Genomic DNA, 18,084 nt, shown 5'->3' on the forward strand with positions numbered 1-18,084 from the left:
GCACTTATTATGTGCTAGGCACTGTGTTAAGTTCTTTAAATATAAGGTATCTTTTACTCCTCATAACAAGCCTGTCATCGTCACCAATCTGCAGATAATGAAATGGGCACGGATAGGTTAAGTGGTTTGCCCAAAGTCATGGAAGACAGACTATGATTGGTACCCAGGTCTGTCTGATGCCAGAGCTCATGCTCTTGATTGTATATCCATATTGCTTGGCCCAGTGCCTTGCTAATGATGCAGTTTGCAATATGATTATTCAATTAGGTCACTGTTAAATAATTGTTAGGCCCATTTTGATTTTAAAAAATGACATATTAGAATCTTGGCATTTTTTTCCCCCAGAAAATTAAAACTTCTCAATTCTCTAACATTGGTTCTGTTTCTCCAGGATGAAATTTTGTTGAAACTTTACCTGGTAGAGTTTGGGGGTAGAGGATGGAGCAATGTTTTCTTTTTTAAAGTGAACTCTCAGGCTTCTGGATGCTTTAGCACCAGTAAAATGTGCCCTATTCTATGATGACAGTTGGTTTTGTTAACTGACAACTACTGGACACTGTCAGCAGAAAGAAGCCTTGATTTTTTCCAGCTTTCTTAATTATGTTTTATTCACCTCTGAGTTTAGCAAATTAAAAAATAATTCTGTCTAAATATTATCAATTTAAAACAAATTCCAAAAGCAAGGAGATATGTCTCCTGCTTTAAAACCATTTTAAAGTTTTCCCCCCTGATCTTCTGTAAACAGTATGACCAGAAAAAAAAAAAAAGTGGAAAACTAGTTCACTAAAGTCAAAGAGACCTGCTTCGTGTCATTAAATCAACTGTGAAGATTAAAAGTTGGTTGTCAACTTTTAAAATTAGAGATCAATTTGAAAAGTTATAGCTTGAGAATTCTCTAGCATCTTGTGAGTAGGTCATTTGTGATTATGCAGGAATTGGTGGCTGCATTTATAGACCATCCAGGTCTTTACTTCTCCCCCCTGCCACCCACTGTGGTGGCTTATCTTTTGTCGCTTCTTTTCTTCCTTTACTCTCTCCTTTCTCAGCATTTATTGACTTCCCATTCCATGTGCTAATCATTGGGAACGAAAACAAAAAGAAAGGAAGATGGACTTGTGGCTCTCTCAAATCAGTACAGCATTGTGGAGGCACAGTGTTCTGAGAAAGGAACCTTTTGGGAGTGAGCGAAATGGTGGAGTAGGACTGGGAGGGTTAGGGAAGTTGAAGCTTGGGTGAGCCTTCAGTAAGATGAGCTTCTCCAGCAATCAAGGGCATGGAGGACATTCTAGAGATAGGGAATACCACATGAAAAAGCACATAGGTGAGACAGAGTTCAAGGAAAGATGGGGCTTGTGGAGAACAGGCAAGGGCTATAGAGGGAAGCTGGCCCAGATCCTGAAGGGGCTTCCATCCGTGTAATTTCTCCATCATTCTGTGGGTAGTAAACCAGGCAGATGAGGAACTGTTATTTATGTTGTTTCTTGTTAAGTTTAGCAGGATGGATTACAGCTGGGTTTGTAACTATGGCTAAGATAGCTACCATCTTCCCCCCTCATCCATACATTTCTAGTTGGCTGTCACTCCTTAAATGTTGTAACACTTCAAAGTTTACTAGAACCTTTAGGTCTCTTTGTAGACAGTTTTCATCATTTGGTGTGCTAAACTTCTGGCCTGGTGACATTCTGATCACCTTCCCGGGGTCAGGTGATCCAGGCACATCTGAAGCCATTGGTACAACTGTGAGGAGACCATTTGGATATGTTGGACCAGTTCAGCAAAAAGTCTGCAGTCTTGGAAGACAATATATAAACATCGAGGCTTTACTAGGGAGAAAGAATTCAAATCCATAGTTTACTAAAGCAAGTATGCTTTGAACTTGCCCACTCAACAAGAAGTCCTTCCTCTTATATGAGAAAATAAACTTTCTATTGCACTCACTCACAAACGTCCTAATTGTTTATTGTACAGAATTATCTACAGTCAGTTTAGATGAAGCAGCAAAGGAAATTTAAAGATTTGTTCGTGAACATGATATAGTAACTCTCTACCAAACATACTAAATTTATAAGGAAATTAGAGCTCACTGCTTGAAGTTCTTTTCCTAAATGTCATATACTAAGTATATCTTAATCTTTTTCTTCAGGTCCAATTAGCAGAATTTCTTGACAATTTACAAGAAAAGTCCTTAAGGATTGAAGCCTTTGTTAGTGAGATAGAATCTTTTTTTAATACCATCGAGGTAAGTTACCATATACCTTTTATTCTGACCTGGTTTGTTCGTGACATCACAAGGAAATGATTGTGAGTCAAAACAATCTGAGTTAGAGATTGTGTGTGTATATGTGGTTTGCCACTGTTGGTTTTGTTCCATTAAAAATGAAGGTCTTTAAAGTCTTCCCCCTGTGTGTAATCAGTGAAACTGCTTCCTTTCAAAGGATAAACGACTTGCCCTTAAGATACATGCTTTTATTGGTGCTTACTATGATAGGGGAAATGCTTCGCATGCTTTATCCAATTTAATCCTTACAATAACCGTATAAGACAGGTGTTATTAAGATTGTTCCTATTTTATAGATAAGAAACTGAGAGTTAAGTGTATTATCCAAGGCCATAGTAAGTTGATAGTAAGTTGAGAGCCAAAATTCGACTTGATCTGAGTTCTTATTTGCTCCACCATCCTGTCCTTTACTGACCAGCTCTGTAGAAATGCTCAAAACCACTGTCTGGTGTCCCATGCCCAGGACAAATGAGTGTCTCTCATGGTACTACTGGCTTTGATGCGTTCATGCCCTCCTAGCTGCTGGCCCCTGCTCCCTCCGCAGTGAAGGGAGGTGGGGCGCAGTGCTCCATCCATGTGCAGGGATGGTCCAGGCATCCTTACTGGTCAATTAGGAGTGGCCGCGGGCCCCTGCGGAGGGCTGGTACACGGTTTTCCTATCACTAGGGCAACTATGCACCCTAGGTTGCTTGAGAGGGGTCTGTTCAACTCCTGTTGTAGATCAGCTACCACCTGCTGATTATTTCTAGTACCCCCACCAAATGTCTGTTTGAGTGACAACGGCTAGGCACCTGGATTTGTCCAGGTGGACAATAAAGTTTCTCTTACTGTGGTGGAAACTTCCCCCTCCCTGAAGAACACTCATGGACGTAGCACCCTGTCCAGTATCCTGATGCTCCCTTCCTCGCTCTATGATTTTCCTGGAATGGTGAAAACGGCACGAAACCCTCTCCACTACCTGAAGGCCGGGGACCTTCATTCACTGTGATGCCATTTTCAAGTTTTATCCTGTGTGAATGCAAGTGGACAAGTCTTACGCACAAATGTCTTTTTTTGTGTGTTTCATTAACTAAGTCCTTCCTGGTAATACTCTTATGGTGAACTTTATTGCAAAGCTAACTATGACAAAGAGGGTTGGTGGGTTGGAAACTTAGACTGTGCCCGTAATCTAGGATTCTCTTATCAGGACACCAGAGGTCAATTATTTGAAAGGTTGGTGTTTCTGTTAAAAGAAAAGAAAAGAAAAAAAGATATGAAAACAAGATTTCTTGTTTCATTCAGAAGTGGGTTTTTTGTTTTGTTTTGTTTTGTTTATATTTTAGGAAAACTGTAGCAAAAACGAGAAAAAGCTAGAAGAACAGAATGAGGAGATGATGAAGAAGGTTTTAGCACAGTATGACGAGAAGGCCCAGAGCTTTGAGGAAGTGAAGAAAAGGAAGATGGAGTTCCTGCATGACCAGATGGTCCACTTTCTGCAGAGCATGGACACGGCCAAGGACACTTTGGAGAGCATCGTGAGAGAAGCGGAGGAGCTCGACGAGACCGTTTTTCTGACTGTAAGCACCAGTTAAAACAGGCCCAGACACCGTGCATCTGCTCTTCTCACCCAAGTCTATTTTTTTGAAGTCACCTTTCAATATTCCCCAAGATCATTTATATTTCTGTGTGGGGTTTATATAATTCTGACACTTAAAAATTATTAGGGCATGCCTAATGCCTACGGAAAAGGCCCAGAAAATCCTTAAAGTCTTAACACCCAGATTCAGCTGAAGGGCACATGGAAGTCAGGTCACAGCATCATCCATTCCCTCTGTCACATGGATTGGTCACCTTCTAAGGCAGAAGGAAAGCAGCCTGAAAACCTTCCTTGTGCCATGCTTTCCCTTTGGGTGCCAGCCTGATCTCCCAGTGCCTGGCATCCTCATGCTGGCCTCTGGGCCTGTCACCCCTACTCCCTAATCTGATGTGACATCTCAGAGGGACCATTCCGCCGCCCAGCCCCCCTCCCGGGCTTCACCAAGTGGCTGAGAGTAACATTCCAGTACACCTGCAGCATGCAGAAGGATGACATAATGTGATGCCTCTCTCAGGCAACATGTCAATGTTTGTGTAAGGGTCTTCCTGGGGACCAGATTCCCTAATTCAAACAAAAATCTTCTGGACCAAGAGATGTCCTCGGGTGATCCTCAAATTGCACCACAGAGGCAGATCTTTGCTCTCCTAATTCTCTAGAGCATTCAGTAAGATGCTGGTGCTCCGTGGCACCAGGATTAACCAAGAGTAGTGTAGGCCAGTCCCACCTCTAATTGTCAAACTGGAGGAAAGCACCATCTTATGATGAGCGGGGACCTCCCTTTCAAAGCTCCCCAGTCCTCCCAGCTCTCTAGTAAAGTCTGGAGATAGAACAAGGCAAAATGGAATAATGTTAGGCTTTTGATTTGGGGATACTTCCAGCCAGGACAAATCTGAGTGAGGTGGACATGGCATCCTCGAGAGAGAATGAAAATCATTCAGCTCCTTTCTGTTTCAGGCAAAGCTTTGATCTTTTTAAAATTAGGCACCTCTTGTGAAGTGTAACATTAATGAGGTTCTTTGTGTTCCCTAAGAACCTTGCCTGTGTTTGATAAGAATATTTTCTCTCTAGGACAAATTGTAAAAAAAGAAAGCATTTTTTTTTTTCCTGCTTAGAAAAGTAATATGTATCCATTTTAGAAAATTTGGAAAATACAGAAAAGCACAGAGAAGGTGTCACCCAGAGATAACTTCTGATTACATTTTAGGGATATACCTCACATTGAACAAATGTAGGTCCTTTTTCTTGCTTTAGAGAATTCTATTCTGGAAGCTAAGCCACTCGTTAATGAGTAGAGAGGAGCAGCATAAGAATTCATTGCTGGCTTTGCTTATGGTGGAGAGTAGAGCAGAACTGGAAACCAAAGCCCCCTCCATCCGTGCCCAATCCCCCTCCCCTTCTGAGCACTGATTTCCTTGCTGCCGGGCTGGAGGGCTGTAGCCATCCAGAAAGAAACAGCCTCAGGGAAGCTGAAAAGTTATGCCTTTAGAACATGCATAATCTTAAAGCTTTTGGTTGGTTTTTCTTTCTGTTGTTAATTAGTCTCTCTCTTTCTCTCCCTCCCTCCCTCTCTCTCTCTCCCCCCTTCTCATTCCCTCATAAGTCATTTGAGGAAATCAATGAAAGGTATATAAAACATGGCACAATGTAGTGGTGACTGAGAATAGCATGACTGTATGCTTTATTTTTAATATTTTAATGCTTTCTAGAAAATGAGCTGCCAATTACAAAATACATACATTTACTGAGCTACTGAATTTTCACTTTTAGACACTGTGCTTTTAAAAGCTAAACGACAGCTTTGAAAGAAAATTGCATGTGCTTTAGTTAAATAACAATTATCATAATGTAGATTTTTAACCGCTTCCTTTAGATGTGTTCTGTATTTTCAGCCTAATCGGGACCATCTTTCTTGTCATTGCATACAGAACATTGTGTAGATACTTAGACTTATTGGCTAAATATGAGCCTTTGAAAGAATCATTCATTTTTGCTTTGAGTAATTTTATGACTTATGTAATCTTAATGGAATGTTCTCTCATTTTCTCTTCAAAAGATAGGCATGCATTTATCTTTTCTGCTCAGCTAATCTAAATGGATCTTCCTCTTTTGATTATGTTTTGTCTTTGTTGCTGTCGTTAACACTCAATCTAAGGGAAATTTGTCATTATCTTAAAAGGCAAAACAGTCAACAAGAAACTAGGAAATGTGGTCTATAAAAACACATACCATTCAATCTGTATCTTTTGGAGTATCTGATATTGAACTGATCATACTCATACTGATCTGACATATTTTCCCTGTTGCCTCAGAGCAAGACCTGAGGTCCTTCCTACTAGTTGAGCCTAATGTTCTTATCATTTTTACCCCTTGACTGTCAATTTTTAAAACTATAAATTGTAAAATTGTAAAATTATAAAATTGTGGGTTTACTTCAATGCCACACTGCCGGAGCATAAAGCAAAATAAAAAATTTAGAGTTGTGATTTATCAAAATATAGAAGCCTGGTTTTTTAAGAAAACGGCACAGATAAATCCTGTTTACCTTTAAAAACAAACTATTGAACAGAATATCGTTAATAAGTTTTAAGAAAAACACTTGTTTAATATTGGCATTAATCAGTAAAGGTTTCATTACAGTGGCTCTCATAAATCAAATTACCCAGGGAACTTTAGAAAGTGCTAGCACCCTGAGTCTTACCTCTTGAGAATCGGATTTCATTGGTCTGGGGGATGGCCTGCGCATTCTTGAAGCTTCCAAGGTGATTTTAATGGGCAGACAGGGTTGAGAACCTCTGGTTTCTAACGGTCTATCCTCTGGCCCAATGGTTCCTCAAACTGGTGCCTGAAATACCGGAGCCGTTTGTTAAGCCAAAGTCCCTGGAGCCCCAGCCCAGATCCACCAGAGGAGAATCCAAGGTGGGACGAGGGCTCCGCATGTCCGCCAGTCCTCACACAGGAGTCTGAGGCACGTGAGGCAGGCCCGGAAACTCAGACTCAGGCTTTGCTCCCAGTTTTCTTTATTTTTTTAAAAATGATACATTTCTCTAGGTATTACTGATTTGTATTTTTATCTAAAAACTATAGAGATTCATAGTGCCATTTCATATCTACTGGCCAGTGTAGATGCTTTCTTTCCTTATCTGTACTGCATCTACTCATGGAACATACTGATTGATTGGCACGAACATTTGGTGAATAAAAATTGCACATGCTTTTACCTTAAAAAATGCTGCAGTACATTTTTATTTTTCTTAACCTTGGAGTATTAACTTACTGATATGAATTGACATTCATTTGATTCTAAATACCATTTCTTTGGTTTCATGCTTGAACTTGTTCATCTGTGTGTCATTTTAATTCATTATTATTTCATTGTTCAGTTGGCAATGAATTAATCTGCTGAAGCTGCATGCCACCTAAAGGAGAGTATGCTTGGGATAACCCTTATTTTTCTGTGAAGAAAAAAGACAACAACATTTGGGATTTGGTGAAGAAATATGAGCAATTAATGAAAGCCCTGTTACACACACACACACACACACACACACACACACACGGTAGTGAAGCTTGATTGTTTCACCAAAAAGAAGGCTTTCAGGTCCTCAAGACAACTTCTGCTTCAGAGTCTCAATGTTATTTGTGTTTCTTTCCATGAAAAGTTCCTTTCCATGAATTCTTATTCCCCCCTTCATATTATATCTCTAAAGGCAGTGCTTGTCTAGTAAATGATTTTTCTCAACACTGAAAATACTTAAATTAAGGAATGCTGTCAAGCATATTTAGACTCAATATTTGCATATTTTGAAAAACACATTTGCTTAGAAAATGCTGGTCTGTTAAGAAGGTGCATTTTTTCTCTCTGGTTTGCTTTTTTGTATTATAATAATGAAAAAGAAGGAGAGTTCCAACCATTGTAGGACCTGCTTTTAAAAAGATGTTCACTTGCCCTTTCATACACTGATGTTAAAATTGAACAGGTCAGTGCATAAGGGAAAACTCAAACATTTTATTTGTGGTATCTACAACCAAAACTTTTGTGTTTCAGAAAGTCTCCCGTCTAGTCAGTGATGTGCATTGACTAGGCTTGGTATAGGTACTAGTCAGCATTGTTTGTTAATTCGGAACCTGTCATCCCCACCTTCTGAGCCCACAAAGCCTTCATTTAGGCCCGTGGTGTCTTCCCTCACTTAGAGTATTGTGGGCTTCTCACAACCGACCTCACTATGCCTCTGGTCTGCATACGTGCTCTGATCCTTTCTCAGACTCCTGCCAGGATATTTTTGCCTTGTAAAAACACTTCTGTGGCTCTCCTTGCCTTAAAAGATAAAATGGAAACTCTTGGTGGATATGAAGGCTCTTCACAGTCAAGCCACAAACCTCCTTTCCATTTGTTCTCTGTCTCCATTCCCCAGTTCTCAAGGCAGCCCTTGGGCCCCTCTGGCCCTCACACGTGCCGCACCCTCTCACAGCTCTGTGCCTTTATTCATGCCACTCTTCTGTCTGCAATACCCTTCCTTCCTTTCCTGCCTCAGGAACTCCTACTCATTCTTTAAGATGCAGCCCAAATGTCACCTCTCTTTGAAGCCCCTACTGACCCCATCTCTCCCAAATCAGATGATAGTGAAGTTTATTATTCCTAATACTAGTAAGTACAGTGGACACTTCTTAAAAAATCTTTTCCACTCACACTGATGAAAACATTTTACCAGACCTGAGATCCTGATATTCTCACCCGAGTGAAACTGTCCTCTACTCATTCGAAATTTGTTAAAACGCCTGCTGTGTGCCAAGTAACACAGTACAATACGGTGGTGAACAAAACAAAGTCCTCTCCTGCATGAGATTGTATTCCAGTGAAGTAGAAAGACAAAAAAAAAAAAAATAGGTTAAGTTTGAGGAAGTGAAATTTAACAGAATAAAGGGTATTAGGGACACATAGTTCTGTGTGAGTAGCATTCTCAGGGCTGGCCTCTCGGAGGACCTGACATTTGAACAGAGATCTAGGTTAAGTGAGGAAGGAGCCGTACAATATTTAGGAGAAGAAAGTTCCAACACCAAGTGCAAAGGCTTGGAGGTGGATCTGTGTTGCCCAAACCAAAAAGTCCATGCTAATGAAGCTGATGGAGTTCCTCAACTCTGGCTTCATTGCTGAAATATAAGTCGAGTCCCCTGTGAGCCAGGTGCACAGAGGGGACTCCTAACCAAATTTTAGGCTCCTCATGCTAAAGTCAAATACTTTTGCAATCTCTCCTTCCCTTTTTCCTTCTTTGGAATCAACCTGTTTTGTTTTGTTTTGTTTTGTTTTAAAGCCCAGTTTGCGCCTGGATACAAATGGTAAGAGTTAACATCCCTCCTAAGAGGGTCATGAGTATATAAAAGCTGTTGACTTATAAACTGTGGTTAGTTTAGTCTTTCAAGAATTTACAGACTTTATCCTCCTTCACTGCTGTATGCCCAGTACCCAGAGCCATGCCTGGCACATAGTAGGTGAACATAGTTTTTGAAAGACTAAACAACAAGAAGCATAATTGGGAAGGCCGAGAACAGCAAGGACATCAAAGAGTGTGCGAATTTCCAGACGGGCTCGCAACCTTTATATCCTTTAGGAAATAAAGAAAAAAATAATAATCCTTAGAATGTAGTAATTTTTAGGACTAACCTTACAGACGCAAAATTGTGACTGTATAATCTGATGGCATCTATTCGGCTTTGAGAACAGAGGCATGGAATTTCTAATATTAACCAGTTACACCAAAGAATCCTAAGAATAAATAGATTTTAGACATATCTTTCTGGACTTCAAAATAGTTTAACTCTTTTTTGGTTACAGTGCCTCACAAAACCCACCACCACCACCACCACCACCACCACCAGCAGCAACAACCTCCTTTTAAGCAATTGTTTTTAGCTTTTATTCTGTGTGTTAATAATCTCTTGACTTACGTAGAAATGTTTTCCTCCGGATAGGTTGCTTTCTGCAATGGAGAGCACCGCTTCTCTAGAGAAAATGCCTGCTGCCTTTTCCCTTTTTGAACATTATGATGACAGCTCCACAAGAAGTGACCAGATGTTAAAACAAGTGGCTGGTAGGAATTTTAATATATTAATTACCTTGATGAAATTTGGCAGTGTTTCCTTGTTTGTTTTGCAAAGTTTTTCAATTAAAGTATAGTTGTCAATGTTGTATTAGTTTCAGGCATACAACATAATGATTAAAAAATTCTGTACAGAGGGGCACCTGGGTGGCTCAGCGGTTAAGCGTCTGCCTTTGGCTCAGGGTGTGATCCCGGTGTTCTGGGATTGAGTCCCACATCGGGCTCCTCTGCTGGAAGCCTGCTTCTTCCTCTCCCACTCCCCCTGCTTGTGTTCCCTCTCTCACTGCCAGTCTCTCTCTCTGTCAAATAAATAAATAAAATCTTAAAAAAAAAAAAGCAAAAACAAAAAATTCTGTACAGTAAGCTATACTTACCAGGGTGAGTGTAGTTACCATCCGTCACCATGCAACGTTATTACAATGTTATTGACTCTATTCCCTATGCTGTACTTCTCATCTCTGTGGCTTATTGATTTTATAACTCCAAGTGTGTGCCTCTTAATCTGCTTCACCTATTTCACCCATCCCTCAAGTCCCCTCCCCTCTGGCAACCACCAATTTGTTCTCTGAATTTATGATTCTGTTTCTGTTTTTTGTTTGCTTGTTCTTTTGTGTTTTTTAGATTCCACACATAAATGAAATCATACGGCATTTGTCTTTTTCTGACTTATTTCACTTAGCATAATACCTCCTAGGTCCGTCCATGTTGTTGCAAATGGAAATATTTCATTCTTTTTTATGGCTGAGCACCCAGTGGTGGAATTCCTGGATTGTATGGTATTTCTGTTCTAAAATTTTTTGAGGAACCTCCATACTGTTTTCCACAGTGGCTGCACCCACTTACATTCCCACCAACAGTGCATGCCAATATCTACAATCTCCCCATTCTTGCCCATATATTTTTTTCTTTTTGTTACTAGCCATTCTGACAGGTGTAAGGTGATATCTCATTCGGGTTTCAATTTGAATTTTCCTGTCGATGAGTGATGTTGAACATCTTTTCATGTGTCTGTTGGCCATCTGTATGTCTTCTTTGGAAAAACTATTCATGTCCTCTGCTCATTTTTTAATTTGAATGGTTTGTGTTTTTCGGTGTTGAATTGTGTCAGTTCTTTATATGTTTTGAATATTAGCCCCTTAGATACATCATTTGCAAATATCTTCTCCCATTCCATAGATTGCCTTTCTCTTTGGTTGCTTGTTTCCTTCACTGGACAAAGGCTTTTTATTTTGGTATAACCCCAATAGTTTATTTTTGCTTTTGTTTCCCTTGTAAAGTTTTTGTGTGTAAGGAGATAGAACTGGAAAAAAACCCTCTTGGTTGTAAAAATTTAAAGCTAGATTCTGAATCCAAGCATAAGACCAGCATACCATTTCAGTTATAATCTGCATTTCCATTTGAAGCTCTGTGAGTGTCCTGGGATATTGAGGAGATAGGAGGAAGTAGCCATGGAACCAAAGGGTCTCATCTTTTTTTTGTTTTTTCTCTTTGTAAAATAGGAGTTCTCTCTCTGTCTTCTAGAGATTATTTGCTTCACACCAGCAGTCAGATATAGAAAGAAAAATAAATCAAATATTTTCATATGTGTTGAACAGATTTTTTCCGTATGAGTGGTTTTTGCCTCTTCAACTGAGTTTTTTACCCCCCATTTCTCATACTAAACAGATTAGCTTAGAGAACTAACAGCTCAGCATCGTGCTCTGTGGCCAGGAGCCTCCTACTCAACTGTCAGAAGCATCCTGCCGGCTCTTCAAAATATTTTTTAATGTGCTATTTTAACAAACAAGACAATGAAACTTATTTAGATTCTCAAAGCTGCTGCGTTTCAGTGAAGTTATCAAGTTTCACTTATTGTAAAAGTACTCCGATATCTTCCTTAAAGGATGCCATACTCTTTCCAAGCCACCTTAAAGACAGCGGCTGTTTTTACATTCACAATTAATTTTCATTCCTGTAGGAAGAATTGTAGTTTAGTAAAAGGCTTTTTGTGGGTCTTTTAAAAAGACCCCCCAAACCCACCAACCTTATAGACAGTGAAAATTCAGTCATTTATTGTAAGAGACTTTCTCTATAAATGTGTCAAAACCAAAGGGTGTTTTTCATAATGTCCTTAAGAGGCATTTAAATAGAGAGGTGATTGGAAACTAAGAAATTCTGGTTAACAGAGCAGGTTGTTTGCTTTTAAGGGATTCATTATATGCTGTTGTTCATTTAGAAGGCTATTCTTTTGAATATCTGACAGGCAAAATGAGAGGACATTTTATATATTTAAGAGGCTACAGGGTTGAATAGTCACAAAGTGTTAATGATTCATTCAGAAATAGGGCTCCTGGGACTCCCGGGGGTTCTGAGCCGCTTATAGGAGGCCGATTTCTGGGAGGCACACGCCGCCCGTGGTATGGCCGCTTCATGCCTCAAGCCTGGGGGCGTTGACTTGCTGCCATTTAGTTTTTGTTCATTTTTGACCAGTGTCACCACTCAGATATAAAATCCTCATAGAGTACCTGAAAAGTTAATCCAATCATTCCCTAAACTAATCAGAAAGTCTAAGGAAAGGCTGTTGACTTTTCTACTGAGGCGGGGAACAGCCCCGAGCATCTGTTCCACACTCACGCGACGCCGAGCCCTGGGGAGACTGCAGCATACCCTTTGCGCCAATCTCACAACAAGCCTAGGAGATAGGTTTTGTTATTATTCCCATTTGACAGGTGAGGAAACGGAGCAGAAAAATGTGGCCTACGTTTCCCTAGATGCACAGCGAGCTACTTGTGCGGTGGGGGTGCGGTGGGGTGGGGAGCACGTCGTCTTCAGGGTCTCTGCACTCGAACCGCTGCTCCAGCACAGAGGGGCTAGTGCATGTCGGTGAAAGGAGGGATAACCAGAGATTAGTAACATCTAAGGCTTCCTTGACTTTGGCTCCTATGGACTTGTTTTTTTGTTTTTTGTTTTTTTTTTTTTTTGAAATTGTGGTAAAATACACATATAATTTACTGTCTTAACCACTTTGAGGTGTACAGTTCAGTGGTATTAAGTGGATTCACAGTTTCGTACAGTCATCACCAGCAGCCATCTCCCAAATCCTTTTCATCTTGCAAAACCGAAACTCTGTACCTATTGAACAAGTTCTCCCGGTTGCCCCAGCTCCCCAGCCTCTGGCAACCACTCTTCCACTTCCTGTCTCTATGAATTTAACTACTCTCTGTCCCTTGTATAAGTGGAGTCATAACGGTATTTGTCTTTTTGTGTCTGATTCATTTCACTTAGCGTCATGTCCTCAAGGTTCGTCCATGTTGTGGCATGTGTCACAATGTCCTTCCTTTTCTTTTCTTTTCTTTTTCCCTCCCTTTTCAAGGCTGAATAATATCTTACTTTATGTCTCTACTGCATTTTGTTTATCTGTTCACCCATTGACGTCTACTTGGGTTGCTTCCACATTTTGGTTATTGCGAATAATGCTGCTCTCCTGGGAACAGCTAAATGGAGTGGGAATCTATCTGGCCGCACAGGTTCTGAAGTCCAAGTTGATCTGCTGCTTAACTGAGTGTGACAGCTCTTTATGGGCACACTCCATCAGGAAGAGGGAATCCGTGGTGTATTTTCTCTGCTCAATTCCTTAGCCTCCCATAAAGAAGCCTTCAAATCCCATTTTGTATTTTTTGGGCATTATTTCTATGCAAGTTTATTCCTATAGAAGTGTAAACAGGTATGAAATCTGACTCCCTGATATCCTGCCACAGAGGAACTGTAAATCTAGCCATTATCATTGGATTGCATCTATAGAATATTCTTACTCTCTTTTTTTAATTTTAGAATACTTTGAAAAGTAAAAATGTTTCCTGTTTTTGAAAAGATGTAATAATCTGGGGGAAGGAGCACATGAGGTACAAGATCATGCCTAGCACACATGCTTTGCTTAATTCCCTACAACCACCTCTTTCTTAAAATTTGGTGATTTGGGGGAGAGTAAATATCACTTTTTAAGTTTGTTAAGCTACCTGGGAGAGAGAGAGATTTTTGAAAACATGTTGCCATTTTAAAAAGCAGATATAGCTCAATGTAAAACTCATAGGAAAAAAGAAAGGGAGATTTTCATGTTCATGCCTCAAGGAGTTCTGCTCTGTTAAAAGATGGTTGACAATAGTTGAAGTATTCTGCCTGGCTCTTCAGTAAACCTGGGCAGCATGAAAATTCATTGAACTACATTTATCTGAATGGAATCCTTTAGAAAGTGACACTGATTTCCTGCTGGGAAGACAAACAGGAAAGTCAAGGCAGTGTGAGGGGCTCTGAAGCATTATCATTCATTGGGGGTGTGTTCTGACAGGCAGGCTTCTGAGGTTATCAAGCAGCCTGCTCAGCATGTCTTACCTCTGTAGTCCCTCTGTGATTTACCAGATCATGGATCCCAGTTCAACTCCCATCTTCACGGGCTACCTCCTTCTTGCCTCCATTTCCCGTGCTCCCGCCAAGGACAATTTGCCTTTTGAAACTTTAGCACTGGTATGTGTCAGGCAATCTGCTAAGCACTTAATGTACATATGCTGCTTACAACAAACCTGGGAGGAAATGGTATTATTATTATTATCGTTCTCCCATTTCAAAGATGGGGAAACCTGGGCTAAGCTGACACGGCTATTAAGTGGGGGATCTGGCATTTAACCTCAGACTGGTTTCTCTGCTTTGAAGCCCATAAACTTGACCACTCTCTTATCCAGCTTCTCCCTTTTCGTAACTCTGTATTTCCTCAGCTCTTTATCTCTTTATCGAATCTTTTCCATTTGCCTCTTTTTGTTCCATTCTTTAGACCCATTTATTATTTTTTCTTTCTTTCTTTCTTTTTTTGACCTAATCTTTGTTTTCTTTTCCTTTGGTGTTGACTTCTCATAAACTAATCTCATAAAATTTGGCCCATGGTATTTCAGTAAGCTTATCTCTTAGGAAATGTTGACTGGAAAAAATAACCACAAAAACAAATTTAAACGCACGACATCTTCTCAACCATAGGAATAACCTTTTCCTCTAATTTGTAAAATATGTTCAATGCATTTGTATCTCTAAAATATTGGACGAGAGTTGCATAGGAGCTTGATTTATGGCATTGTACATACCATTAATGTTCAATATGCATAATGTAAACTTTAAAAATCTCTATGAAAACACTTGAGGATATTGTCTGAATTCAAAATTCAGAAAAATAGAGTTATATTAGATATCTAAGCCTTACCTTTGCACCAGGTAATAGTGTACTTTTTCTCCTATGTAATTTTTATATTTTGTTTAATTTAAAAAAAAATTGGTGGTGTAGTCACGTTAGAAAGAGAAAATGGGATAGTAATTTCAGAAAGTGTATTTTGATATTTTATTCATACCCATCTTTTTTCAGCTTTGATGATGTAGCAAGTGGATCTGAAAGGGTTTTATTTGTCTCTGTTCTGAATATAGACTCTATTTATGTAGAAGGATACAACAGTGGTTATGTAGCAAAGCAACTCAAGTTTTCATTTTGAAGGAAAACCAAATCATATGATGCATCATCTAACCTGCATAAGTTTATTACTCGAACATAGGACTACAGAAGAGCATTATCAAGTGATCACATTTTGGGGTCTATTTGTATTTCTCTGTGTATATAAGCATGCATATACAAAGGCATAAAAAACATTTTGGAGGAATACATACTCAAATGTCACAGTGGTCGCCTGCAGCGAATATGCTTGGGTGGGTGTGGTTGAGAACAAGGGAACCCTTCCACTTTTACTCCATGTATTTCTGTGCTGTTTGAAGTTTTTTCAACAAGCATGAATGACTTTTGCGAAGAAAGAGAATCAATGAGTAAAAAGAGGATTAGTGCTAATAAATCTTGCTTTTATTCCAGTTCCCCAGCCTCCTAGATTAGAACCTCAGGAACCAAATTCGGCCACCAGCACGACAATTGCAGTTTATTGGAGCAGGAACAAGGAAGATGTCATTGACTCATTCCAGGTTTACTGCATGGAGGAGCCACAAGATGACCAAGAAGTAAACGGTAGGACTGCAAACACAAACACAGTTGCGTGTGTACGTTTCTGCATCTTAATGTGAAGTATTTGAAGATATCCGCATTATGACTCATTCCACAAAGCATTTATAGCCACATATAAAAACAACAAACCAACAACCGTATAAGCAAACATAGCACATATAAGCAAAAATTGGAAATCAGAATTAAGGAAAAGAAAATGCATAAACATCATAATGGGCAACACAAATATTGTAATTGAGATTCAAATTTGGCTTTGACCTCTCAGGATTACAGGAACAACTAAGAGATTCTCATTTTCAGAAAGGAGGTAACACACCAGCACTTCAGGGAGAACAAGTCTCAATCAGCACTTGAGTCTAAAAGAAAGTATAGCATGTACCGATTTGCAGAGGAGAAATGAGCTGTATACAGGACGGTTTCCTCCATAATACTTTTAACGCAATGCAGTATTGGATGTCATGGTTGGCGGTTTCTCAGATCCACCTTGATAAAAGCTGCAAACAAACCATAAAGGTTAATTCAGGGTTCACAATTCTCAAGGCATGGGCCTCAGTATGTGTAGTCTCCTTGTGTCTCCAATTAATATGCAGATAGAAATGAAAGTGATTAGGAGGGTGACTGTATGACACATATTTAGTCGAGCCTCTGTAAATATCTCTCTGTTCAGTAAGATTTCTAATAAGACCTAGAAGCCAAACACTTTGAGTTTGTACTTCCTGATGAATCAGAGCTGACGTGCTGGCATTTTATATTGCTTGTTGAAGACAGACCCACATATTTTGGAAACCAGATGAGCATGTGACAGAATGGACATGCCATTACAAAACCCAGGAGCCCAATTTGTCATGAGGAACAAATTATATTTCACTGTTACCAAGATTTAAGTCTTTTGAGATGTCATATGATACTTATTTAAATTAGGAAAAAGTTAAAAAAAGGCAACCATAGGCATAGTGTAAAGTTGGCTGAGTTTGTCTATTAAGGACTGCATATTTTACTGGTGATATGACCATATATCTGTCACAACACAACAAGCTAAGTGTTATAATCCCCATGTGCAAATAAGAAAACTGATGGCTTACTTAACTGAGGTTAAGTAATTTGCCCAAGGCCACACAACTTATACATGGCAGGGGTAGGATTCAAGCACACATCTTTGAGACTCCAAACCTTATGTTTTGGTTTGCTTGTTTCTGTGTTTGTTTTATTATAGCACACTTCTTCTTCCTTGATATCTAGTTGTAGATATCATGGAAATTCGTGGCACTCCAAGACTCCTCTTAACACCAATTTATTGCCTGGAGTGGTTTTTTTCAAGTGCTTCAGCTCCTCCCCACCCGTAGCCCCCAAACACTTAAGTGTCCTGTGTCTCACACATTCAATGCCTTGAAATCTGCTGATGCCAGTTAGCTAATCCAGTGATCTATATCGTGATACTGCGCTGCGTGTGGGGTCTCCCCCAACATACACTATGTGCATTGTTGAAAGAAGTGCTGGGGCAGCAGGACTCAGCTGAAGAGCATGGTTCCATTGAAGACTGCAGCCACAGTTCCTACAATGTGGGGAAATGGTTTTCAGTGTATAAGTCCTAATGAGATTCTTTAAACCAAACTTTCCACCCAGAAAGTATAGCTCATTGGGCTGGAAAGATGCAATTAAAGAAACTGAGTTGAAGAGCTCCTAAATTTCCTTTAAAAGAAAACGATCTGGGCTTTTTAACTGGAGGAGTTTGAAGACATGACTTTCAAGAGAAATAAGGGAGGAGAACTAAAGTGACCATGGGCTAATGTAAAAAAGAAAATAATTCTTTGTAAAGGAGAAAACATTTCAGTAAGAATAATCAGATTGGCCCAAAGGGGCACATGTTCATAATGGTATCGAGTAAGAATGCCACTAAAATGTTGAAAGTAAAATAATGTAAGAAATCGTAGGAAGTGTCTTGATTGAACAAGTTACTTTTTGGAATAGTTTATGACTTATCAAAGTTATTTAAGTATTTCTATAAATTGTGGAACTCTCTAGTTGAAAGGATTCTGGAATTCATGAGAAGGAACCAGAATTTGAAACTTTGAAAATCATACTGAGTACTAAAAATGTTTACTAATTTGGAAAG

At 39.6% G+C, this 18,084-nt stretch overlaps 1 protein-coding gene across 1 annotated transcript in view; it reads left to right on the top strand.

Moving 5' to 3' along the window:
* The window catches only part of CMYA5 (cardiomyopathy associated 5), an 87,605-nt gene that overhangs the window by 45,271 nt on the left and 24,250 nt on the right, over nucleotides 1-18,084 (top strand). Inside the window, exons 3-7 of the mRNA XM_044384092.3 lie at nucleotides 2,144-2,239; nucleotides 3,601-3,834; nucleotides 5,455-5,477; nucleotides 9,822-9,940; nucleotides 15,825-15,974. Of these exons, the coding sequence (XP_044240027.3) occupies nucleotides 2,144-2,239; nucleotides 3,601-3,834; nucleotides 5,455-5,477; nucleotides 9,822-9,940; nucleotides 15,825-15,974 (622 nt within the window). The remainder of the gene's footprint in view (nucleotides 1-2,143; nucleotides 2,240-3,600; nucleotides 3,835-5,454; nucleotides 5,478-9,821; nucleotides 9,941-15,824; nucleotides 15,975-18,084) is intronic.

The sequence above is a fragment of the Ursus arctos genome, unplaced genomic scaffold (assembly GCF_023065955.2).
Source record: "Ursus arctos isolate Adak ecotype North America unplaced genomic scaffold, UrsArc2.0 scaffold_5, whole genome shotgun sequence".
NCBI classification, from domain to species: Eukaryota; Metazoa; Chordata; class Mammalia; order Carnivora; family Ursidae; genus Ursus; species Ursus arctos.